Source organism: Rousettus aegyptiacus, unplaced genomic scaffold (assembly GCF_014176215.1).
Source record: "Rousettus aegyptiacus isolate mRouAeg1 unplaced genomic scaffold, mRouAeg1.p scaffold_m13_p_16, whole genome shotgun sequence".
Taxonomy (NCBI): domain Eukaryota; kingdom Metazoa; phylum Chordata; class Mammalia; order Chiroptera; family Pteropodidae; genus Rousettus; species Rousettus aegyptiacus.
In genome coordinates this window covers 21,223,306-21,249,649 of record NW_023416291.1, presented here as the reverse complement: position 1 = coordinate 21,249,649, position 26,344 = coordinate 21,223,306, and the positions used below count along the sequence as shown (strand labels likewise).

Here is a 26,344-nt window from a genome sequence, read left to right as displayed (position 1 = left end):
TCTAAGCTCTGTATTTTTGTTTTTAAATTGAGGCTTATTGTACATATAGTGAAGTACACTACTCTTTAAGTATATAGTTTAATGTATACACACACGTTGACTATCAGCTCAAATAAAGATATAGATTACTTTCATGTTCCCTAGAAGGTTTCATTTGTCCACTTTTTTCTATTATTGCCTAAATTCTATATTTTAAATTTAATTTTTGATTGGTAAGGTTCTTCATCAAGCAGTTTTTACCAGTATGGTCATGTGCTACATAATGACATTTCAGTCAACAGACTGCATATACAGCTGTGGTATACCATTTAGCATAGGAATAGAAGGTTATGCTATCTAGTCTTATTTAAGCACATTCTATGATGTTTGCACAGTGATAAAATCGCCTAATGATGCACTTCTCAGAACCTGTCCCTAGTCTTTGTATGCTTGTCTTTGTCTTCCAAGTTTGTACTTTGAGAACAGCTCTACAGGGGAAAGTATTTTGGGTTAGACTTTCCTTCAAAATCTATTAGATTGGAGTGATGTCGATGAGACCAGCAGAGCAAGGGCTTCTGAACAACCAGTCCTCCATAAAAACAATGAGAGCAACAATAGCTGCTGTGCCATAAAAGCACTGGGAAAAATTGTCAGAATCAACTCTTTCAAAACTCTGGAAATTAACCAAAGGCCTGCAACAATCCCAAAAGGGCTGGCTTATTTAAAAACAAAGAAACAAACAAAAAAACGCTGAATTTTAGTAATAGCTTTATGACATTTTGAACTTAACCTACACCCACTCCCGCCATCGCAGCATCACAGTAGACTTGAAAACCAATATTCCCGCAATCATAGTGAAAACCAGGAGTAGTCTGATAGTCACTTGAGGGGGTATAAGAAGTTCGGAGTTCCCCAAAACATCACTCTAAAAGAATTGTCACCACTGACTTTTCTAGGGATTTCCTGGAAACTCCCATTTGCAAGGCCTGTCCTTATTTGACCTGACTCAGACCTTATTCACTGTGAAGTCTTTTCCCTGTGAGGAGAAAAGGAAGGGAGGTGGTTTGTAGAAAACTGTCAGTGGCAATCATTTAACATTGCAGGTGCCTGAGGTGATAACAGTTGGGGCAAACAAGGAGTGATCAAAATATTTTAAAAGCCGAGGAATGAGGTTAGTTTATGAGTGTCTTTGAAAAGCTCTGACATATATTTTGTAATCTAGAAGGCCAGACCCACACGTAGGTCTATGTATATGACCAGGGCAATGTGAATGCACAATAAAGAACTGTAAAGGCCCTAAGCTCTCACCTCTGGTTAACCTTGAGACATGGTGCAAAGAGAAAGTGAAGGCACAGGCAGAATTATATGCCTACCTGAGCACTGGGATGCCCCAATACACATCCAGAGCTCCTCGAAAAAGCTGGGAAACTTACTGGTTCCAGGCATTTAAGGAAATCTCTGTCTAATATAGCTGACCATAAAGCTAAGAAGAGATTTCAGCAGCCACACATCACAAAGAATACTGACTTTACAGAATTAGTTCAGAAAAGTCACTAAACAAACAAAGAGTAACAACAATAAAAAGCAACAACAAATCCAAGGGTGGAAATCTGATTTCCAGAGTTTCCACATTATATTATCTAAACTGTTCAGTTTAAAAAACAAAACTTATGAACCATGCAAAGAAACAAAGTATGACACATACATAGTAAAAGAAATAGTTGATAAAAAGTGTCTTTGAAGAAACCCAGATGTCGGACTTAATAGACATAGATTTAAATCAGCTATTATAAAGATATTCAAAGAACTAAAGAATACATGTCTAAAAAATTAAATAAAGGAAAGTATGAGAAAAATGCCTCTCTAAATCAAATATCAATAAAGAGACAGGAATTATAAGAAAGAATCAAGTCAAAATCCTATAGTTGAAAAGTACAATAAGTTGAAATGAAAAACTCACTAAAGAGGCTCAACATCACCTGTGAACTGGCAGAAGAAATAATTAGTAAACTTGAAGACAGGTCAATCAAATAATCCATTATGAGAAACGGAAAGAAAAAAGAATAAAGAAAATAGAGCAGAGCTTCAAAAGCCTGTGGGACACTATCATGGATACCAATATACGTAAAATGGGAGTCCCAGGAGGAAAAGAGGGAAAAGTGAAGAAAACATATTTGAAAAATAATGGTCAAACAATTTCCTAATTTAATGAAAAACATTAATCTACATCCAAGAATCTCAATAATCTTCAAGTAGGGTAAACTTAGAAAGATAAACATGTAGAAAGAAACATCACAACAGTTGAAAACCAGACACAGAGAGAAAATCTAAAAGTAGCAAGAGAGAAGTAATTCATTATGTACAAAGGGTGCTCAATGATTGACAGCTGACTTTCTCATCGGAAACCATGAAATCAGAAGGTAGCAGAATGATATATTCAAAGTGCTGGGGGCTGGAGCGGTGGGGAGAGCATCAAATAAGATCTCTATGTTAAGTAAAACTATCCTTCCAAAATGGAGACATTAAGACATTGCCAGACAAACAAAACCAGGGAAAATATAATACCAGCAGACCTTCTCTACAAGAAAAAGTTCTTCTGGCTGAAATGAAAGGACACCAAATAGTAATTCAAAAACACATAAAGAAATAAAGACTACTAGTATAAATAACTACAAAGGTAAATATAAAAGATAGTATAAATGTATTTTTTCTTATATTCCTTTTATTCCTATTTTTAAAAAAACTGCATAATGCAATAAGTATAAATCTAAGTGGATGGACAAACAATGTATAAGCATATAATTTATATGACGATAAGGATACAATTGAAGGGGGAATAAATTAAGCTATAAAGGAGCAAAGTTTTTCTATAATATTGAAATTAAGTTTGTATTAATCGAAACTAGATTGTTAAAATTAAGATGTTAATAGTAATCCCGGGGTAAACACTAAGACAAAAACTCAAGAAAATGCAGCCAAAGAAATGACAAGGGATTTAAACTGGTACACTAGAAAATATCTATTATTAAATAGAAAAGAAGGAAGTAATCAAATAATAGAGGAACAAAACAGACATAAGACAGAAATAAATGACAAAATAGGTGTAAATCCTATCTCATAATTACATTAAATTTAAATGGATTAATTGCTCCAATAAGAAGACAGAGACTGGCAGAATGGATTTAAAAACACAAACCAAATGTAAGCTGTTTATCAAAAATATATTTTAGATTCAAAGACATGACGAGGTTGAAAGTAAAAGAATGGAAAAGGATATACCATGTAAGCAGTAACCAAATGAAAATGCGAGTAGCTTTACTAATGTTAGACAAAATAGACTTAAAGACAAAATTTGTTACTAGAAACAAATGGATATTTTATAATAATAAAAGGGTTAATTCATGATGAAGACATAATTAAAAATATATATGCACCAAAAAACTGAGCCCTAAAATACATGAAGCAAAAACTAACTGATAGAGCTGACAGGAGAAAAGGATAATTAAAAAAAAACAGTTGGAGACTTCAATACTACACTTTCAGATAAAACAAATAGAAAATGAGCAAGGAAACAGGAGACTTGAAAAATATTAGAAATGACCTAGGCCTAAGAAACATCAATAGAACATTCCCTTAAACAAGAGAAGAACATATATTCTTCCCACTTATATGTGGAAATTTCTCCAGGGAAGGCCAAAAGTTAGGCCATAAAATAAGCCTCAATAATTTTTAAATTATACAAAGTATGTTCTCTAACTCAGTGAAATAAAATTCAAAATCAATAACAGAAAAAAACTGATAAATTCACAAATATGTGGAAATTTAACAACACAGTGCTAACTAACGTGTCAAAGAAGAAATTGTTAAGGGAAATTAGAAAATACTTTGAGATGATAAAAAGCACACACATATGGCATACAAAAATGTATGAGATAAAGCTAAGGAAGTGCTTAGAGAGAAATTTATTGTTGTAAATGCCTGTATTAAAAAAAGAAAAATGATCTCAAATCATTAATCTAGACTTCCACTTTAAAAATTTGTAAAAGAAGAGCAAACTAAATCCAAGGTTAGCAGAAGGAAGGACATAATACAAGGAACAATACAAGGATGTTTGCTCTTGCTACTTCTATTCAACACAGTACTGGAGATTCTAGCCAGGTCAATAAGGCAAGATAAAGAAATAAAAGATACCCATACTAGGAAGGAAGAAGTAAAACTGCCTCTGTTTACAAATGACATGATCGCGTATGTAGAAAAGCTGAAGGAATCCACATGAGTGTATGCACAAAGAAAATGATTAGAACTAATAAAGGGGTTCAGCAAGGCTGCAGGACAAAGAGAAATACATATAATTAATTTGATTTCTACCCACTAGCAATGAACAATCCAAAACTGAAATTCAGAAACCAACTCCACTTAAAATAACATCAAAAAAGAATAAAGTATGGTAGAATAAATCTAACAAAAGTGGTATAAGACTTGCACAAGGAAAACCATAAAACACTGTTGAAAGAAACTAAAGAATAGCTAAATAAATGTAAAGACATCTCATATTCATGAATTGGAAGATTTAACATTTAAAATGACAACACTCCCCAAATTGATGTATAGATTCAATGTAATTTCTATTAAAATTTCAGTTGGCTTTTTTTTGCAGAAATTGACAAAGTGATCCTAAAATTCTTATGGAAGTATAAGGGACCCAGAATAGCCAAAACATCTTCAAAAAGAAGAACAAAGTTAGAGGATGCACACTCTCTGATTTCAAAACTTACTGTCAAACTACAGTAATCAAGACTGTATGGTAGTGACATAAGGATAAACACATAGATCAATGGAACAGAAATGATGGCTAAAAAATAAGCCCACACATTTATGGTCAATTAATTTTTTGACAAAGGTGACAAAATTCAACAGGGAAAGAACAGTATTTTCGACAAATGGTGCTCAACTAGATATATGCAAGCAAAAAAAATATGCTGGACTCTAATCTCACATCATATACAAAAATTAAATCAAAATAGATCAGAGACCTAAATATGGGCTAAAGTGATAAAACACTCAGAAGAAAACATAAATGTAAATCTGTGTGACCTTGAATTAGACAATGGATTTTAAGCTATATCACCAAAAGCAACAACAAAAATGGGTTTCATCAAAATTAAAATCTTGTGTGTTTCATATGTCATTAACAAGAATGTAAAAGTATCTGCAAGCTCTGTATCTATAAGGGACTTGTATCTAGAATATGTCAAGAACTCTTACAATTCTGAACAGAAAGACAAAAACAATTTTTAAATGGGCAAAGGGTTTGACCAGATATTTCTCTGAGTAGATACACGAATGGACAAAAAGCACATGAGAAGATGCTGAAAACCATTGCTGAACATCATTAGTCATTAAGGAAACACAAATAAAAACTGAAAGATACCACTTTACAACCACTAGGACAGCTGTAATTTAAAAGATGAATAATAACAAGTGTTGGTAACAATGGGAAACAACTGGATCCCTCATACATTGCGGTGCATTTGTAAAACGGAAAAAAAGTTTGGTAGTTCCTCAAAATGTTAAACACAGAATTATAACACGACCCACAATTCCATTCCCAGATATATTTCGAGAGAATTCATCCATGCGAAAATTGTACACCAGTGTTCACAGCATCATTATGCACAGTAGCCAAAAAGTAGAAACAATCCCAAATATCCATTAACTGATAAATAAAATGTGATATATCCATATAATGGAAAATCATCCAGCTATTAAAAAGAATGAATTGGTGATACATGCTAAAACATGGATGAACCTTGAAAATATTAGGTTCACATAGTGTATGAGTCTATTTTATGAAAAGTCCAGTAATTTGTCTACAGGTAAATCTGCAGAGAAAGTTTAAGTTAGTGCTGGCCAGGAGTTGGGGGAATGAGGGATCCCATTCTTATAGATATGGGGTTTCTACGTTGAACTGTATCTACAGGAATATTCCCATTATTCCTGTTGCCTCATCCCTCTAGAACTGTTACCCTTAAAACCAAGATCACTCATTAACCATTCCTAACTAAGACACCTTCATAAAAACTTACTTCTTTCTCCAGGATGAGGAGGCAAGTATGAGTGCCCATCATTTTCTTTTGTTTTGAATCAGAATCTTATTTGATTTAGTCTGTGTTTCAGGGTTCTATAGTTACTGCTTCATTGAAAATTGAGTTTTTCTTTCTGTTTATTGTTTCTGCTGGGTTATGATGGGCGGTGGAACGAAATTGTATTCTGCTATTTTTAACTAGCAATATCCCTCAATGTTCTAAAGTCTGCTGATATAATGGGCAAAAAAAAAAAAAAAAAGTTAATTTACAGGTGATTGTTCTTGTTTCATTTTCCAAGAGGCTGAAAATCTTTTTGTATGTTCATTGGACATTTATATTTTATCCTTTGAAAATTACATAAATAGGCTTTGAAAATTTTTCTGTTGGGCTATTTGTTTTCATAGTAACTTGTAATTGCTCTTTTGATATATCATAGATACCAATCCTTTGCTTTCTATACTGTAAACACCTTTCTGTGTGACTCCTGTTTACAGTCTTTTATTGCATATGCTAAAATTTTACACAGTTAAACTCATCTAACTTTACCTTTTGGGTTTTATGTATTACTTAGGAAAAGGTTTCCTATATCAAAAAAAAATATATTCAATATTTTCTTCTAACGATAGTGTAGAATCTTTAATCCAGCTTTTAAAAATATTTATATTTCTCTCTTTATTCCATATGGAAACTGATGTGTATTTCTGGTGTGATGTTGAGACCTATTTATTTTTTTAATTTTTAAATAGATAAACAATGGAAAAACACCATTTCCTTACAGATTTGAAATACAAACAATACAGGGGTTTGGGGCGTCAACCCTCCACTCCCTGTGTAGTCGAAAATCAAAGTATAATTTCTGACTTCCTCAAAACTTATTACTAATAACTACTGTTAACCAAAAGCCTACTATTAACAGTTGACTAACGTATATTTTAAAGTTATAGGTATTATATACTGTATTCTTATGATAAACCAAAGAAAAGGAAGTATTCAGAAAATCATAAGGAAGAGAAAATATATGTACAGTATTTATTGGAAAAATCCATGTGTAAATGGATTCATGCAGTTAAAACCCATGTTGTTTAAGGGTCAATGGTACTTCCTTTGTTTAAGTTCAATTTACTTATATACAAAAATCTACTAATGAACTCTGTTCTATATAAGTGATACATCTATTAATTTGACAATATGATCTTGTTTACCTTAACCATATAGTATATACCTCAATAACTGGTAAGGCAAATTTGTTCAAACTCTTTCCTCTGCTTTTTTTAAAGAATGTCTTAGCTATTCTTACGAATTTTTCTTACAGATGAACTTCAAAATCATGTCAAAAACAACAAAATCCTTTGGTGATTCTGACTGGTATCAAAGAGCACACAGGGCAAATTAGTGATAGTTGAGTTGAATCTAGCCAGTACATACTTTTGAGCCTGTAATATGGTATATGTTTTAAAAATTGGTGCTTAAAAATAAAATAAAGCACCTCCTTCCCACACCTTATAACTTATATATGTCTCAAGTGGAAGGCCCCATTCCACCTGAGACATATAGAGGTGCCTTACTCTTTTATGAACAAACAGTGCTCCATAATATGATGTACCAGTATTTACCTAACTAGTCTCCTACTGATGGACACTTAGCTTATTTACAGCCTTTTGCTAACATATAATATATTGCAATATGTATTCCTGCATATTCATCATTACAGACATAAGCAAATATTTCTATAGGAAGAGTTCCTAGAAGATAAATCACATAGTCAAAGGGGGTGTACATAAATATTTTTTTAAGGAGAGAGATTACACATAAAAGAATATGCACATTTAAAAGAATAATGTAATTATTATCACTAAGCCGAAATCTTATCTAAATCTCTATCTAAATTAATTTAATTTAATTTATTAAACAAGTAGTGTCTGCATGGGATAAAGGCAAAAAGTGGCTTAAAGTAGTTACTGAATTGCTAAATGTTAACAGTTGGTTAAAAATTGTAGTATTTAAAAGTGCATACTCTACATTTTTTTAAAACGAAGTATACATATACCAAAGCATCACATTATATACTTTAAATATATACAATTTTTATTTGTCAAAAAGTTTTAAAAAATAAAATAAGAAACTGAAAAAGTCAACGCTATAAAAAACAAGCAACAGACTTAAACAGACAATTCACAGCAAGAACATAAATGGCTAATAAATCTGAAGTGATGTTTAATCCAAACATTAATCGGCATAATGATTTTAAAACTGAAATGATAGGAGTTGCTAAGAGAGTAGATCTTAAAAGGCCTCTCAATACAAGGAAAAATAATTTTTTTGCAAATATGTATGTTGAAGGATGTTGCTATGTATGGTGATGATTTTGCAATATATACAAACATCAAATCCTTGTTATATACCAGCAACTAATGTTATATGTCAATTACATATCAATAAAAAATAAAAATTAAAAATTAAAAAACTGCATTGAAATATCATTTCATTTCTTTCAGGCTGGCAAAACTTGAAAAAGTCTAACAATGTCCCAATTAGTGGCAAACATGGAGAACAATGGTTAGACGATAGGTCGCTCCAACTGATTTAGAGATCAATCCAAACAGGACGTTCATCAGTGTTTATACTACTTTTCATTAAATCTATAACAGCATTGATTATAAGATGCATCATTATTTTATGTCGCAACAAAAAGAGTAAAACTGCCACACACACACACATAGAACAGTGATAATCCTCTTTATGTACTGATATGGAATAATTTTCAAGTTAGAGAAGCTTAGTGCAGGATAGTGTATGTAGCATACCATCTCTTTGGCAAAAAAAAAAAAAAGGAGAAAAGAACTATAGATATATTTATTTGCTTATAAATGCATAAAATATCTACAGAAACTGTTACATTAGTCTCTTCTGGAAAGGAGGCTATGGCTAAAAAGACATAAAAACAGGAGAGAGATTTAGCACAGTATACCCCTTATGTACTTCTGAAATTTGAACCATAAGAATATATTTTCTACTATAAAAAGTAAATATGTATTTCATTTTATTTTTTTATTTTTAGTTTAATTATAGACTTTTACTTCAGTAATAAGTATAGAAAATTTTCAAATTCCATTTTAGGGAACTAATTCTGTTCAGAAAGTATATTAAAATAATGTTTATATTTATTCTCCTTTTAAAAACTGCGATGAGATATAATTCGCAAACAATACAATTCACCCATTTAAAGTGTGCAAGTCAATGGTTTTTAGTACATTCAAAGAGTTGTGCAATCATTACCACAACTGATTTCCCTTCTTTTTGAATAATAAAATAAGAATACTAGACAAAATCCTGGTGAGGTCAGCAAGTAGAGAGATTATCGGGCAGAGAGACAGATCTTGCCACGTGGCAGCTGGACTTTCTCCTCCCCACTTCCTAACTCTACTCAGGATATTAGCTATAATTACATAAACAACATTTTTAAGGCAATTTTGTGCATGTCAAACCATGGAATTAGAGTCATGATGAAGAAAGTTTCCTATGCTTATGTCAAAATGAAATTTACATAGTAGTTTTTAAGATGAAAAAGGAAGGAGTATTTTAATAACTTTTCCAATAATTGTGGATATTCTGATACTGCGCTAAAACTTGACAATAGATTCTTAAATGTTAGTTGTGATGTTGAATCTGAAATCGACTCACTAAATTTTTTCATACTTACATTAAAATCCACTGATCTATCTTCAACTTTTTTTATTGTGTTAGTTTTAGATGTACAACATAATTTGATGTGTGTATACATTGTGAAATGATTACCACGAAAGGTTTGTTAATATCCATCACCATAGTTAGAAATTTTTTGTGATGAGAACTTTTAACGTCTACTCTCTTAAGCATCTTTCAAGTATCCGATCCAGTGATGTTAACTAGGGTCACCATGCTGTACATTACATCCCCAAGACTTATTCATCTTATAACTAGAAGCTGGTACCATTGGCCACCTTCACCCATTTCCCGCACCCTGCTGCCCCCAACTCTCACAGCCACCAATGTGTTTGTTCTCCATATCTATGAGTCTGGGTTGTTTTTTTTTTTTAATTCTGCTTATAAATGATATCACATAGTATTTGTCTTTCTGTCTGAGTTATTTCACCTAGCATAACGCCCTCAAGGTCTGTCCAAGTTGTTGCAAATGTTTCCTTCTTTTTTATGGCTAAATAGTATTTTATTATTCATACATGAATGGACACTGGTTATTTCCATATCTTGGCTACTATAAATATGCTGCTATGAACATGAGGGTGCTATATATTTTTAATGGTTCATTATTAAGTGGTCCAAGGTGAGAAATATGATGGTTAACACATTTAATCTCAGTAAGCTCAGCTTCAGAAGTCAATTTTTGGAAACAGACAAAGAGGACATGATTGCTGGCCAAACATTAAGTTGTATAATGATTAATAATGATAATAATTAAAAAAAAACTTCTATGGCACTTACTATGCCAGAAACATTACATAAACTAACTCATTTAATGTATTCAAGAACCCTGTTAAGTAGTTGTTATTATTATTATTCTCATTTTCCAAAACAGGAAACTGAGGCTTAAGACATTTAGTGACTTGTCCAAAGTTACATAACTAGTGATAGAAATCACATTTGAACCCTCGAAGTCTTGCTCTTGACTGCTGTACTGCACTGCCTCTATATACTGAAACGCTACGTCAAAAACATTAGCTTTGTAGCAAGGCAAACAGCAATTAGCTATGTGACTATGGGCAAATGACTGAATCTCCTTTAGTCTCAGTTTTCTCATCTATAACTGAAGAAGTTAACACCCAACTCTCAAATATATAAAACAGTTAGCACAGCATCTAGCACTTGGTAAGTGTTAAAATAAATTACAGCTATAAATAAAAACCTTCTAAAAAGAGAGATTTAGCTAGCAAAGTACACAGAAGTAAAAAGCAGAGTCACTGGTCACCTACAACCCATTTATTTAGAGGGCGATATGCTGTTCTGGTTGGTATTTAGCATAATAATAAAGCTGAGCAACAGACTAAGAAAAAAAAACATGGGCAAAAATGGTTTAAGAGACATTGTTATAAATATTATTATGCATGATAATAATTATTTTAACACATAGCACTCAAACATTTCAAAGAGGCTCTTTATGTCCTAAAGAAAAAAAATCAAAACAAACTGGTAATAAATGTCCTTCAAAAAATAATTAGCAATGAAATGAATAGCTTAAGCACAACAATCTTTATGTTTAAAACAAAAGAGAAAAAAATGCTTCTATGAAAATAGCATATTCTAGTTCTTAAAATGTCTCAAAATATTAAATAGATATCACATTAAGAATGTTTCTAAAAACCTTTTCCTCTGTTTCTCACTGAGAACAATGACAGCAAGCCTAGGGAAATGTTATATTGGACACGTGAATTAAAATCAATGTGTTCAAAACCAAAATGTCCATGGATCTGCTTGGGAACAGAAAGGGAAGCAAAATTTCAAAGCTTACATTTGTGAAAACTATGTTCTTTACTCAGGCATACTAGGGCATAGGGGAAGGGCTATTGCTTTACCTAAAGCAAATTCAATTTGGTTTGTGGTTTGTAATCCTGCTATTTTACGCAATTGGCAAGAGAAAAATATTTCTGCCAAGGGTAAAATCATGTAGAAAAGTACTAGCAACTTTTAAGGTATTAAAGGCCCAATAATCCCTACTACTCTGTACTTTGTTTTCTTGGCTTTAGTATAGAGTATTAGCCCTATAGGATTAGATCTAGGTAGTTAGTCATGAACAAGTGTAAGATATTCCATATAATAAAAATAAAGCAGTCTTGAAATAAAGATATTTAAGAAATATTACCAATTCTACACCAATTCCTCTAGAAATACAAGAGATGCGAATACTTTTCAACTTGTCTTGAGGCCACATTATTATAACAAAACTAGACAAAGATGTTACAAGGTTAGAAAAAACAAACAAAACAAATTCAGAGTAATACCTGAACACAGATGCAACACTTCTTAAGAGAATATCAGCAAATTGAATCCAATCATATAAAAAGAATACTACATAATGATTCAGTGGAGTTCTCCCCAGAATGCAAGGCTTGTTTAACATTTGAAAATCAATCAACGTAATTCACCATATTAACAAGACTAAAAAAGAAAAAACTATACCATCATCTCAATAGATATGCAAAAAAAGGCATTTGACAAATTACAACCTACATTCATGATAAAAATTCTCAGAAACTAGAGATAGAAGGAAATTCTCTTGAAAGACATCTTGATAAAGGGTGCCTATGAAAAACCTACAGATAAGATCATACTTAAAGATGAAATATTGAATGCTTGCTTTCTAGGATTGGGAAAAAGAAAAGGATGTCTACTCTCATCATCAAATTCAACGTTTAACTAGTAGTCTTAATCAGTGCAATAAGGCAAGAAAAAGAAATAAAAAACATTACACATGGGAAGAAACAGAATCATCTCTGTTCAAAGATAACACGATCATCCATATAGAAAATCCTAAGAATTTACCATAAAAGAAAAGTTACTAAAACAAATGAATGAATTTAGCAAGATTACAGAAAAGGTCAATGTATCTATGACATAAGAAACAATTAAAAATTGAAATTAAAAATAGTACCAATAAAATAGTATACAAAATATAAAATATTTAGAGATGAATTTAAGAAAATATGTGCAAGATCTGTACACTAAAAACTATTAACACAGTTAAAAGATAATAAAGAAGGCATAAACAAATGGAGAAATATACCATCTTTGTGGATGGGAATGCTCAATTCCAAAAGCTAGATTGATCTATGTATTCAACACAATCCAAAGCCCAATCTAACTACAAACATGCTTTTTTGTAGAAATTGAAAGGCTGATTTAAAAATGTAAATCTTAATGCAAAAAACTTAGAATATTGTAAGAAATCTAGAAAAAGAATAACAAAGTTGGAATTAATTACACTTTCTGATTTCAATACTTACTATAAGCCAACAATAATTTACAGTTTGTATGGTATAAGGATAGACATAAAGATTAATGGGACACAACAAGAGAGCCCAGAAATAGACCCACACATACATATTCAATTGATTTTTGACAAAGGTGCCAATGTAACTGAATGGAAAAAGACTTGTCTCTTGACCACTGCTGACAGTTTCAACAAATGGTGCTCTAATATTTGGACATCCATATGGAAAAATAACCCTTACCTCATAAATACAAAAATTAACTTGAACTGGTTCAGAGGCCTAAATGTATGCACTGAAACTATAAAACTTCTAAAAGAAAACAAAATCTCTGAGAGTTCATTAAGGCAAGTTTTCTTAGGACACAAAAAGCATGAACCATAAAGAAAACAAATGATATATATAACTTCACCAAAATTAAAAACCTTTGCTCTTTGAAAGACAATATCAAGAAAATGAAATAGAAAGCCTTAGATCAAGATATCCGTATATACACATATTTAAGGACTCATACTCAGTATATATATATATACAACTCTTGTAATCAATAATAAAGCAAACAACCTGATTAAAAAACAATGGGCAAAAGATCTGACAGACATTTCACCAAAGACGATACATGAATAGCAAATGAGTATCTGAAAAGATGCTATACATAATTAGTCATTAGAAATTGCAAAATAAAACTGAGATGCCATTACATATGCACTAGAATGGCTAAACTTAAAAGAGAAGCACAGATACCAAGTGCTGAAGAGAATGCAAAGCAACTGGAAATCTCATATATGGCTGGTGGGAATGCAAAATGGTATAGCCACTTTGGAAAACAGTTTGGTATTTTTTTAAAATGTTAATCATATAGTTACCAATAACCCCACAACCCCACTGCTAGGTATGAGAAATGAAAACATTGCGTCCACACAAAAAGCTGCAGACAAATGCTCATAGGAGCTGAATTCTTAATAGCTAAAACCTGGAAACAAATCAAATGTCCATCAACATATTAATGGATAAACAAATTTTGTTATATTCATTCAATGGCCTAGTATTCAGCATTTAAAAGTTATGAATTACTTATACATATAACACTAACGAATCTCAAAAGTGCCATGCTAAGTGAAAAAAGTCAGTCACATGACATTCTAAAAAATGCAAAACTATACTGACAGAATACAGATCAGCGGTTGCCAGGGACTTGCAGTGGAGAGGTATTTGACTGCAAAGAGACATGCTAGAACTTGTTGAAATAATGAAAATGTTTTCTGTCTTGATTTTGGTAATCGTTATAGTATTGTATGTATTTGGTACAACTCAGAGAACTCTAACGCAAGTTTTATCTGAATAAAAATGACTGAAAAAAAAAAAACACATTCCCTTGCATATCTCAAGTTTATTCTGTGAGGATCAAATGATACAGTCAAATTTAGCTGAAGTTGACACATGCTGATATTAAAAGCTTTCTCAAAGGCCTGAGAATTTCAATGATGTTTTAAAATATTATATAGGCCTATCAGATATCAAGACCCTCAAGTTTGGTTAGTTTGGTTAGTTAAAGCTTCGGTTTCTTACCTAAAGCTAGTAACCACACATTGCTAAATCTAGTACATCTTCCTGACAGAACAAATTATTTGTAATAACTAATGTCAAATCCATTGAATTAAGATCTATCCCTGAGTATATTTCAAGAGTTAACAGTATTAATTCCTCAATGCATAAAAGGCCACAACTATAGTTTACAAAAAATGGTATCTATTTGCTTCAGAGCTTCCTTCTGCAGTAAGTTATTTATAATATTGCCTGATGGGTCACATGTACCACAGCTGAACTTTCTGAATTTCCTGCTAGGGTAGTACCTCTTTTTGTCATTTATCCCTGCCCATTTTTTTTTTAAATATGAGGATAATTAATTTGTGATAGGTAAAAAATATTTCATAAAACTGTGGAAGATATATTAAGACTTACTTACATACAGACTTTTTCCTACAATCTTAGGAAACTGTAATTGGGGAAAACAAAAATAAAAATTACTAAAGGGGGAAAAACTACATCTGTGCCTAACCTTTAAAAGTCACTTTTGTCAAAGCTTATGGCAGAAAAAAAAAAAATTTAATTATAGTTTCTACTTTAAATACAGGGGGAATAGAAATCTTGTTTTATAACTGAAAACCAACCTTCAACTGTTACACTAAAAATGTACAGCCCTTTATAACTCGTTTGAGGTGCTGAAAGCCTTGATAGGACAACGAATTTCAAGACTTACAGAAACCTGATTTTCTAACAACAAAAAGTATCCTCTGAAATTATTTTCACTTCAAGTTTTCATTTAGCTATCACCAAAATGGAAAAATATGGGTATTCAGATATAGAGAGTAAATGTTTTCTTATTTAAAAAAAAAAAAAAAAGTAACCTTATGTGTTGTGTATACAAGAAAATAATTTTCTAACAAATTGCAAAAGATAAGAAAAAAATGAAATAAAAAAGAATCTTTTGAACCACAGGACACCATCTGTTCTTATTCTCCAGGGCCTGTAAAACAAGAGAAAATCCTAAAATGCACTCTGCAAAAACACTTGTATTGTTGGTAATTTAAGTCCATTCATAAAGATTTGAATAGAAGTTTTCTCCTAACAGAAACAAAAACTTTAAAACCCCTTCAATTTGGAGACAAAAGTTACAACTCGAATGTATAAATCTGCCTATTTTGTAGGCAGATAATAGCCTTCAAATTGGAGATCTACGTAAGACTAGTGAGATTCATTACGTAGGAACTGATAATATCTTGTTAAATAGCATACTTCTATCTGGTTGTAGTATAAAAGGGCAAGTCCATCCTCTGTGATTTATGCCCTATCAACATTGCTTTTCTAATATACATATAAATTCTATTTGTTTATAGTAACTTTATTCATAACTGCCAAAAGTTGGAAACAAGCAAGACGACCTTCAGTGGGTGAATGAATAAACTGTGGTATATCTGGACAACGGAATATTATTTAGTGCTAAAAAGAAACAAGATATTGAACCACAAAAAGACATTAAGGAAATGTAAATGTTTATTGCTAAGTGAATGAACTTCTTGTTTATCTTATTATAGAAATCCTCTGAATCTATAAAAAGCAGCCAACCTGAAAAGTCTACATACCATATAATATTCTGGAAAAGGCAAAACTATGGAGACAGTAAAAAGATCGGTGGTTGCCAAGGGTTGTGGGGAGAGAGGGAGGGGTGAATAGAAGCGGTACAGAGGATTTTTAGGTAGTGAAACTTCGGTTATCATACTGTGACATTATGATGGTGGATACTTGTCATTAAACATTTTTCAAAACGCCCTGGAATGTACAAAACCATTTATACCGAATGTAAACCATGGACTTTGGGTGATAATGATGTGTCAATGTAGGTTCACAGATTATAACAAATGTACCACCCCGGTGCCACATGCTGACAGCAGGGGAGGCTGTGCGTGCGTGGAGGACAGGAGGTATGTGGAAACTCTCTGTACTTTCCACTCACTGTTGCTGTGAGCCTAAAACTGTTCTAAAAAAGTCTTCTATTTTTTTTTTTTAAAGGTATATTGACACTTTAGGTGGTTTTTAGTATCTGGTCTGTAGTCTGATTAGAGAGAGAATCGACATATACCCACCTTTGTAAAAAATTATTACAATTAAACTGAATAGGTAGTGTTGTGATCCTTCATTTCAAAGATAAATAAAAAGAAGGGAAGTGGTCTGAGTACAGTTGGAACATTTCTAAAACCTGTTCAGAATGTCTGTTTACACAAATTCTTACTTTTGGGAATGAGTCACTATATATGGGTAAGATGCACACTTGTTAAATGTACTCAACAATTTAACAACAGAATAGAACTTGACAGCTAGAAAAGACACTTAGAAAATATTTGGTCAAAGCCCATCATCTATAAATAAGGAAACTGAGGCACAGAGAAGCTATGGATTTGGCCAGGGTCACAATTTAATGACAGAGAACTAGAACTTTAATATTCTAAAGTTTAACAGCTGCTTTCCCATTACACTATTATCATTCAAGGAAACGAAATTGTGATAAATTTCTTAAAATTCAGAAATGCTAATTTTTTTCTTCCATTTATTTTTTAAGAGGATATAAATCCAATTAGTATATTTCTTTGGCTGATAAGCACTCGCTCAAGCTCTGCCGCCCATTTACTTATTTATTCAACCCACTCAGTTTTTCTGAGGTCATTTAAAAGGAAAATTGTATTTTAAGAATACTATCAGCCAAAGAAAATGTTTTACTCTGAAAGTGAATATAAAATACATGTTTATTACTAAAGCAAAAACTATGCTCCCCACCCCACGATTGTTAGTGAGAATTTAGACTCTTGCTCAACCTCTTACAAAGGTAAAAATCCACCCTTGGTAGAGCAGCTGTGACGCTGTAAAAGAAGCTACAAATAACATGCTGGGAAATTCAGCAGGCACTGCCATTATATCCTGTTTATACTGTCATTTTTCCTATCAGTAGGATATTATTTATACAGACCCCACCCATGAACTTCTTGTTTATCTTATTATAGAAATCCTCTGAATCTATAAAAAGAAGCCTCTGTATTTGTTTCTGGAACAAGCACATGTGTTATGATTTTGCACCTCACTACACTTTTTTTTATTTAGCATTTTCTTTTGTTATGCACTGCTTGTTCTCCTTTTTGTCTCGGGGTTGATTTATTTCATTATTTCACACATTAGAGTTGAACTTACCTGACTTTAAGAAACTCTGTTACAGAACAGAGATTCTGGAGTACCATATCTTCAACTTTATTTTGGGGTAGACTTCATCAGATAGATATTCTTCTAAGATATACTCAACTAATTTGTTTAAATAAAGAAAAATGTGCCTATGTACTACTGATCAGGTACCCCGGTGAGTGGGCCCTGGATGCCTAGGAGGCTGCCTTACTCAGGCTACTCTATCCCAAGTAGGCCAATAACAAGGGCCAGGCTTTACATTGGTTCTAACTCAATCTCTTTTCTGTAATGAAAAGTCCTGCCTCTGAATTTAGCTTGATGACTGGACAGATTGGATGAAAATGTAACATAATAATACATGAGAAACACATGAATTCAAAATGTCCCCATTGACCAATGCGACAATGAAGCAATCTGGTTCAAAATCATCCTCAATCTCCCGCCTTATGCAAATAATTTAAATGAAACATAAAAGAAAACTGTGAGTTCCTTAAGGGCAGAAATTCATGCAGCATTTGTTGAGCAAGTAAATAATTATTTCTGGAGCAGGAACATCACCAGATGAAGGCATAATGGATAAATTTTCACATGTATAGTTTGTGTTAGCTTCACCTACATTCGCTTTATCCTAAGGCAGCAGTACAAGGCAGCTGGGTAAACATGCCTCTTCAGAGAGCATGTACAATGTTAGACTCTGGGGATGTATAAGAAAGATCACTGCTTTTAAAGAACACTACTCTAAAATGAGTAACTGAAATGAGGTTTAGTACTTCAGGGTGGTGACCCTGAACTAAGTCTAATTTCAGAAAAAAGAGAGGCCCACATGAGCTAAAGTGATCAAAGAAGGTGTAATGAGGACAGTAACTGATGCAATCTTGATAAAAAGGAACTGATAATGCTGGGTGAGGAGGTGAAAAGCATGCTGGGCACAACCAATGATATGTAAGCATCCAAGTAAGCAAATTCTGGAAATGGTGAGTTAGCTGAATTCAGTTAGAGTGTAAACTGAATAGAAGATGACAATAAAAAGAGGCTAGAGTCAAATTATAAGGAATTTCAATTCATTTTTGAGATGGAGAACCATGAAAGATATCTAACCAAGGGAAAATGAACCCAAGCTTTTGCTGTAGGAACGAACAAGAGGAAGAATAAGCTAAAATAAGGCTGACAAGGAGGAAGAAGTTTTTAACAGTACCAAATCCTATGATTACAATAGCAAAAGAAAGGTCCATGTGATACAATAGATAATGAATGTGTAAAAATGTTTTAAACTCTTGCTTTCAAAAACAGGAGATGGCATCATGATGACTAGTACTGAGTGGGGCACTGTTAAACAGTGTTGACCCACTGAAGTTCATGTCAGGAAAGCTTCCTAGAATAATACTTCTCCAACCCAAATCACCTGGGGACCTGGTTAAACTGTAAATTCTGATTCACCAGGTTCAGGGTGGTGTTCTGTATCTTTACATTTCTAAGAAGCTCCCAATACTGCTCTTCTACGGACTACATTTTGAATAGCAAGATGCTAAAACATCTTTCCATTTCCCTTTCCAAAAAGACAATATGTGATGTACTATGGTTAATCCATTATGGTATATCTAATGCTCTTAGAGATGCCTAAGAAATTCCTTTTAAAAATATTGTAATTTGCATCAATATTGAATCAGTTTCAAAAGCTACTAAAAGTCTAAGATGATTCAAGCAAGATTCAGGGTATTCAAGATATTCAGAAATATTTCCACCTGGACAAAATCAACTTAATAATGTTGTTCTATAACACTACAATTTTGTCATTCTTTTCAGGCAGGCAAACAAGAAGATACTACTGCTTCTAATCTTGGGGGCTGAAGTAAAAACCTTGAAAGACAACACTCCATCTGCTCATAGCACCCATCAGTGGCTTTTGCTAAAACTCATTTAACTTGCCCTAACTGTGCCCTTAGCACCACACCTTAATCTTTGAAAATAAAAGTAACATTCTAAATATCCTACTGAAAAACACCTAAGATTACAACAATTAAATTCACACTATCCTTCTGTTTAAGATTTCTATACAAAAGAATATGCCTTTGATTAAAGTTTCTTACCATGAACAGAACTGTTATTTAAAAAATATATTACTAGGGTTATACGTTATACACACACATATTAAGATTGGCTACCTTAGATTCTTGAAACAAAATTTAAGATTTACAAAATCTCGAGTTTCATTTTTAACCAAATTAATGGTCACTAACAACTTTTTACGTAAATTATCCTCAATATATCTAGAGAACAGAAATAATATCAAAACTGCAAGGCTCTGTTGAAGATTAGATCCAACTATTTCATTGTAGAGGCAAGAAACTGAGGCACAGAAACTAAAAAGTCTAAAGTCACACAGCTGCTAGTGCCATGTTAAAAAAAAAAAGGGGGAGGGAAGGAACAAATTAATTTTCATAACTATCAATGTACAATGTTCAATGATGTTATGAACTATAAAATGCAGCTGAAAGAGTTTCTTTAATAACTAAAGCATAGTTGACTTTATAAATCATTGATATCCAAGGAAAGGAGACTACATACCAACAAAGAAAAGACATGCTACTCCAAAATTTAAGAACTTTATAAAAAATGCAATCTGAATAGAGAATGACACATATACACCACATACTTGGAATGGGGCTGCAGTGGGTGGGTAATGGGATGGGATATAAAGAACAAAGAGAAGACAATGGTACCTTTTATCTTCTCAGTAATGGTTTGAGGAAAGCTTTCACATACAGAAAAGTGGTTAAAAAAACACAACTTCCTTTACTCTCATGAATCATTTTTTAATTGGTAAAATCTAGGATTAGATTTGGAGGACCGCAAAGCTTTTAAATATATGAAATGTAGATAGCAGTTGGATGTGCATGTGTCATGAGCTCCGTCACAATTACAAGAAAACCAGAGAACCCTTTTTCAGCCATAAAGTAGGGAATTTTGTGCTTTTTACAAATGCTATTAAAATTTACTAGCACAAGTTTTAAAAAAAATCACTGGAGAAGTTCCATGATATCGGAGACAATGGGTTTTAAATCACAGGCATACATTATTATGCCTAAGTTGACAGATCTGCACTGCAATGCAGAAATGCAAGCAATAATCCAACATCTGCACCAGAAGGCAGAGACTAGACATGATTCCAGAATAAAGGGCTCTTCAGCTCTTACCTGTTACCTGTGCAACAACTGCTTGGGAAATCCTCCGATTGGCAAGAAAGGCTTTGATTTCCTCTTTTATCACACTGCTGTCCCTCCTAACAAAAACAGAAGACAAGACCAACAATGTATGTTGAAGGTAGAAATCCTCATCTTTGCTAAGAAAGGTGAAGCAGAGAGGTGGGGAGAACATAGAAAGAAAGGACACAAAAATAAAGATATACAGACCAGCTTGTGTGAAACATGAAATTAAAACAAACCAAGAAACACCAAATATTCAAGTCCTAAAACACCACACCATTCAGACAGACGCTTTAGTGAATGCCACAGTAGATATAAGTTTCATACCAGAGGATGGTTAATCGCATGCTGTGTATAATTCACATTAGGAACAAGGCTGCCATATGGTATACACAAAGTTTCATTACTGGGGAATGAATATATCTTACACAGACAGAAACCCTAGAAAAATAAAAAGCAACAACAACAACAAAAAATCAGTCGTGAGTAGACTGTGGGTTCACATGTTAACTATGCAACTGCATAAATAATGTGCAGTTCCTTTTAAAACCTTTGGTAAAGGCAGAGAATTCATCATCATTCTCACAACTGCTAACATAGTAGCCATTTTAAGAACAGCTTTGCCTTCTGATTTGCCTTCTTTTCCTGTATAAACCAAAACAATGTTAAATGGGATAGGTTGCATATAAAATTTTAATACAAAAAGGCAATGATTAATTTCTTATTACATGTACACAACAATTCATACTTAAAATTATACTCTTTTCTGTGTCCTTGGAATTACATCTTATAGACCTAATTTTTCCTCCACTAAGATGTCTTATAAATTTTTATTATTTAAAAATTCAAAAATTTTCTCTAAAGATTAGACATTTGCTAGAATGACAATGAATGGCAAGACTTGTTTCTCCACCAGAACAAAAAAAAAGTATTTAAATTATACTTAAAACTGACCAATTTGAATGCTTTATATAAACAGAGCACTGATGTTTGTTCAAGCCCAAAACCAACACAGAAGAGTGGTAACTAATTATCCAATACAGGGACGGCAAAGGCCTCCCACCCATCTTTATACAACCTGTGAGCTAAGAATGGTTTCCACCTTGAACATTTGCAGTCAAATCTGCAGCAGGGGACACTATCTTTAAACACAAATAAAAGCGAAATATTATCCCCTCCCCAATTCTATTCTCACTAGCAGGTTTGTATTTTTAAAATTCTATTTAATTATTATCATTCTATATTAAATTTGTAAATTAAAATTTGTGCCTGTTTGTTTTCTCTCCTGTATATATTTATACTATAGTCTCAATTTTGTTTCTTGGCCACAAAGTCTAAAATGATTACCATGTGGCCCTTTAAAGAAAAAGTTTACAGGCCCCAATCTGAGACAAAGGGGTCATGAAATCTTTACCAATCGTTTTGTGAATGAACCACAAACTCTTTATAGGAGCTCAAGTTTCTCTACAGACTATTTGCAGAAAGAGAAGAAAAGCATCCTATCCGAAAAGAATCAGTTGTGATTTAACTTGGAGCAGATAGATACTTCAGCCCCTTGGTGAGGATGGGCTGGCTATCCACTGTTAGTGGATTTCCACATTCTCTGTCAGGAATCCTGAAAAAGGGCAGAGAGGTGATAGCAGGGACAGCTTCCATCTAGAGTTTTACAATATATTCCTGATCTACTGGTTGGCAATCCTAATCAAAAAGATTCCCAAAGGAAGAAAATAAAGAGTCAACTGCCTAATCCAATATCTAAACTTTCTCATACAGATCTAGCCTCTGATCTAGATACAGGCTAGAATCCTTCCAAAATGCTTGTTTATATCTAACATATTTCCTTTGAAAAGATGCATTCTCATTTTATTTTAAAAGTGTGTATTTGAAAGCAAAAGGCAAAAATAACAGTTTAAAGTCAAACAAAATAACAAACTGCTGAGTAAAATATAGGTAATGTACACTAAATAGCTCTCAAAATCCATCACTAATCAGTTGAGCGAGAGATAACTTCAGCACTATTTCAATTGGCTAATATACATAAAACAACCAACTCATTTGGTTTCTGACAGAGCTGCAACATTAACGTGAAAAATTTTAAATAAAGACTGCATTTCGATGTATTGAGTGTCCTTCTAGGAAATAAAACCTGAGTTTAAGAGAGCATTCATTAAGGTTAAATAAAAACTGTGCCTTTGTGGGGAAAATGATTAAATGCTATTTTCTTGACTACCAATTTAAATTGAAATTTAAAACAATTATTTTCAATCAAATTTACCTAGAGTAGACACAAAATCATATAGAGCAGATAATTACTGCAATAGGGAATATCCAGTTTGTGAATTATTCACAGCCTTGCAATATGATATTATCAAGGACAGCGGCAAGACAGAGGGGACCCCCAAAAGTCTGCAAAACATCAGCAACTCATTTAGCCTCTCACAGACTATGTTTTTAGATACTTGGGAACTTTCTAAGTACCCACGATGAGTTAAAAAAATAAAAATCTCTTTACTCAACTGCTTTACCAGAGAGCAGCTTTTTTAAATTGAAGAAAAATATAAGACTTGTAAAAGATAAGGATGCACTTGGGCAAGTCATTTAATAAACCTGGACTCTGGTTTCATCACCTAGTAAACATGAGAACATTAATACCCCCGTCACAAGGCTTTTAACTTTTTTCTCCAAGCACTGAAATTAAAATTAATGAAATTTAATGCTAAATGTGTGTATGTGTGCATAACACATAAAATAAAAAATTCTTCAATGTAAAATTTTTTGGAACTGTAATAAAAGAACTATGTAAACAATGACTATTATTTTATAAAAGACTAGAAAGAACCCCAGGAAAAAAAGAAACAAGTGATCTGTTAAAACTATATTGAGATTGGAGCAAACATCTGTATTGAGTACTTAATATATACTATGAAAATACTTCTAGAGTCATTTTAGACACAAACAGTGATGTGGCATTCAGTTGGTTTTACTAGGTACTTTCAAAATAGCAATAGCACTCAACTTTCATTGTGTCCAATTCAAAGACTTCCATTCTATGAGGTTGACTTTGTTCTTTAAACTTTCACACATTCCCCCTCATTCTCTTCTCATTCCACCCCCTTTAACAACATGCCTTTCCTACTGTATACATTGTATCCTGTGAAATCACTAGTTTCTTGGTGTAAAAATTCTGTTTACTCCAAATCTAATTCTCTCATTTTCTCCTACTCCTTACTTCTTCTCTTCATCTGAAATGTGACATCCTCTTTGAAGAAAATAAATCCCTTTTTCTCCCTTCGCTTAAAAAATCTCACACTCCTCATAATTTCTACTCCTCCAGTCTTATGAAATTAAAGTCAAGTGCATAGCTTTGATTACATAGCTTACTTACATAGCTTACTTACAAGATGAGCGACCACTCTATTTGCATCTAACCACTTTAAGTCCATCAACATCATCTCCTACTACTGCCTTTTCCAAATCATAGCCATGCTGGATTCATCCGTTTGGGTGATTTCCACATGAAGATAAAATTCTACCTTTACACCTTTCATTGCCATTATTTTTGTAACTTACTAAACTTTCCATTGTTATCTACAACCCTTTCTAAACATCTAGATGAATTAATCGATAACATCTCTTCATGGAATCACCCTTTTTGAAGACAGAATTTGATTGTCATCTATGCAAAGAAGTTTTTGATCCTCAGAGCTAAAAAAAAAAAGATCTTCTCTTCCAATAGTACTTTAACATTTCAACTTTACTTCCCACATGCTAATGATATGTTATATGCTATTCTGTAATACAGTTGCTTCTGATCTGGTCTTATCTCTTCTTTATGTACCTTAAATTACTAAAAGTTAAATGTGTAGATTCAAATAGGTTATGAGATTTGAAAAATATTTCTGATGATTGAGTGCCCTGGAAGTTGGGCAATGTGAACATGCAAGATGTGAATTATATATGATACATGTAGAAAAGGAGGCAGTAAGACATTCGGATAGCCATTTCCCCCACCTAGAAACCATTAAATTCAACCTACTACAATAGCCCACAGTGTTCAGTCATCAGGAAGGGCAATATAGCCCTCCATGGGCATAGGACACTCAGATCCATGGCTAAAAAGTTTCTCTTAACATTCCACCAAGTAAAAATTCACTGGGTTAGTAAGTGATTGATTTGAAGTGGCAACTATCATGGGGGTTTCACAGATAGTTAGCCCATTATTAAGACATTCACACTTTGTCTTGAGTTACATTAACCACTGTTCAAAATCTTATTGAGATATACAAACATAAAATCCTTATTTTTAGAGGCAATAGTTAACGGTGACAATTCAGTAATAAAGACGTGGGTTAGAATTCAGGCTCTGCCATTTCATATTTAAGTTTTCTTGGATCAATTATTTAATTTTTGTGAATCTCAATTTCTGTTCCACCTTACAGAATGGTTGTAATGATTAAAAGTGAGGATAGTCATACAACGAACTTCTCCCTCTGACCTAAGGATTGTTATTATCTGCAAACCTGAGAAAAAGAGGAATGCAGGTGTGAGTGAGGGCACAATGGCAGAAGACCAGAGAGCCAGAAGGTCCAATGAAACCCCTAGATGATTAGAGGCGATCAAAGTAGTCGTTCTAAGAAAGAGGCATAGAAAATGAAGAAAATAAAGTGTCCTAACTATGCAACAAGTGGCACTATGTAAATGAAATATTAACAATGACGAACCTTGAATGTGTGTAATTGCAGGATTCAAGCACAAATCTTAGTCACTGCTAAATAGACTTTCTATTTATTTTGAAGACATAGTGTAATTATAATATTATGTCAACCTAAGAGATAATGGTCCAGTTTTAGACTCTGGCCAAAATTTCAGAGGCTTTTGTTAAAAAGAAAGTTTTCCCCAACTTCTTGTTAGTCTAATACACATTTGGGAATTAACTTATGTTAAAAGCTTATTAAGACTGATTAATAACAGTAACAACAACAAAAAACAGGCTAGCATCCTAACAAATTTTACTGTTGATATGCTCTCGTCTCAGGATAATTAAAAGCTAACCTTTTTATATTTCGATGACTGAAGTAACTTTTATTTAACCAATGGTTCTCTCTCTTAATTTTGACAATTGTATATATATGTTAAATTCAACAGGAACATCTGAACTTCAGCTAGCTGCTGTAACAAGTGAAATAAATGCAAAGCCAAATTGATCTTGTATATTTTTAAGTTTTAAAAGCCTAAAATAATAAAGTCCTATAGCTGTTCTACATAAAACTATTTATTACAGGAATTACATTGGAATCTAGATACAATAATCCATTCAGTCCAGAATTCTACACAAGCAGTTCCATCCTGAAAATAAATTCAAGAGTTT

The 26,344-nt window shown here is 32.8% G+C and overlaps 1 protein-coding gene across 14 annotated transcripts in view; it reads right to left on the bottom strand.

Moving 5' to 3' along the window:
* Positions 1 to 26,344, bottom strand: part of HMBOX1 (homeobox containing 1) — a 162,811-nt gene that overhangs the window by 73,595 nt on the left and 62,872 nt on the right. For all 14 annotated transcript variants that reach the window (XR_004954881.1, XM_016144681.2, XM_016144683.2 and 11 more), the window contains exon 4: positions 20,968 to 21,053. Coding sequence is in view for 13 of the 14 variants with exons in the window: in XM_016144681.2 (XP_016000167.1) it covers positions 20,968 to 21,053 (86 nt within the window). In the remaining variant the exon portion in view is untranslated. The remainder of the gene's footprint in view (positions 1 to 20,967; positions 21,054 to 26,344) is intronic.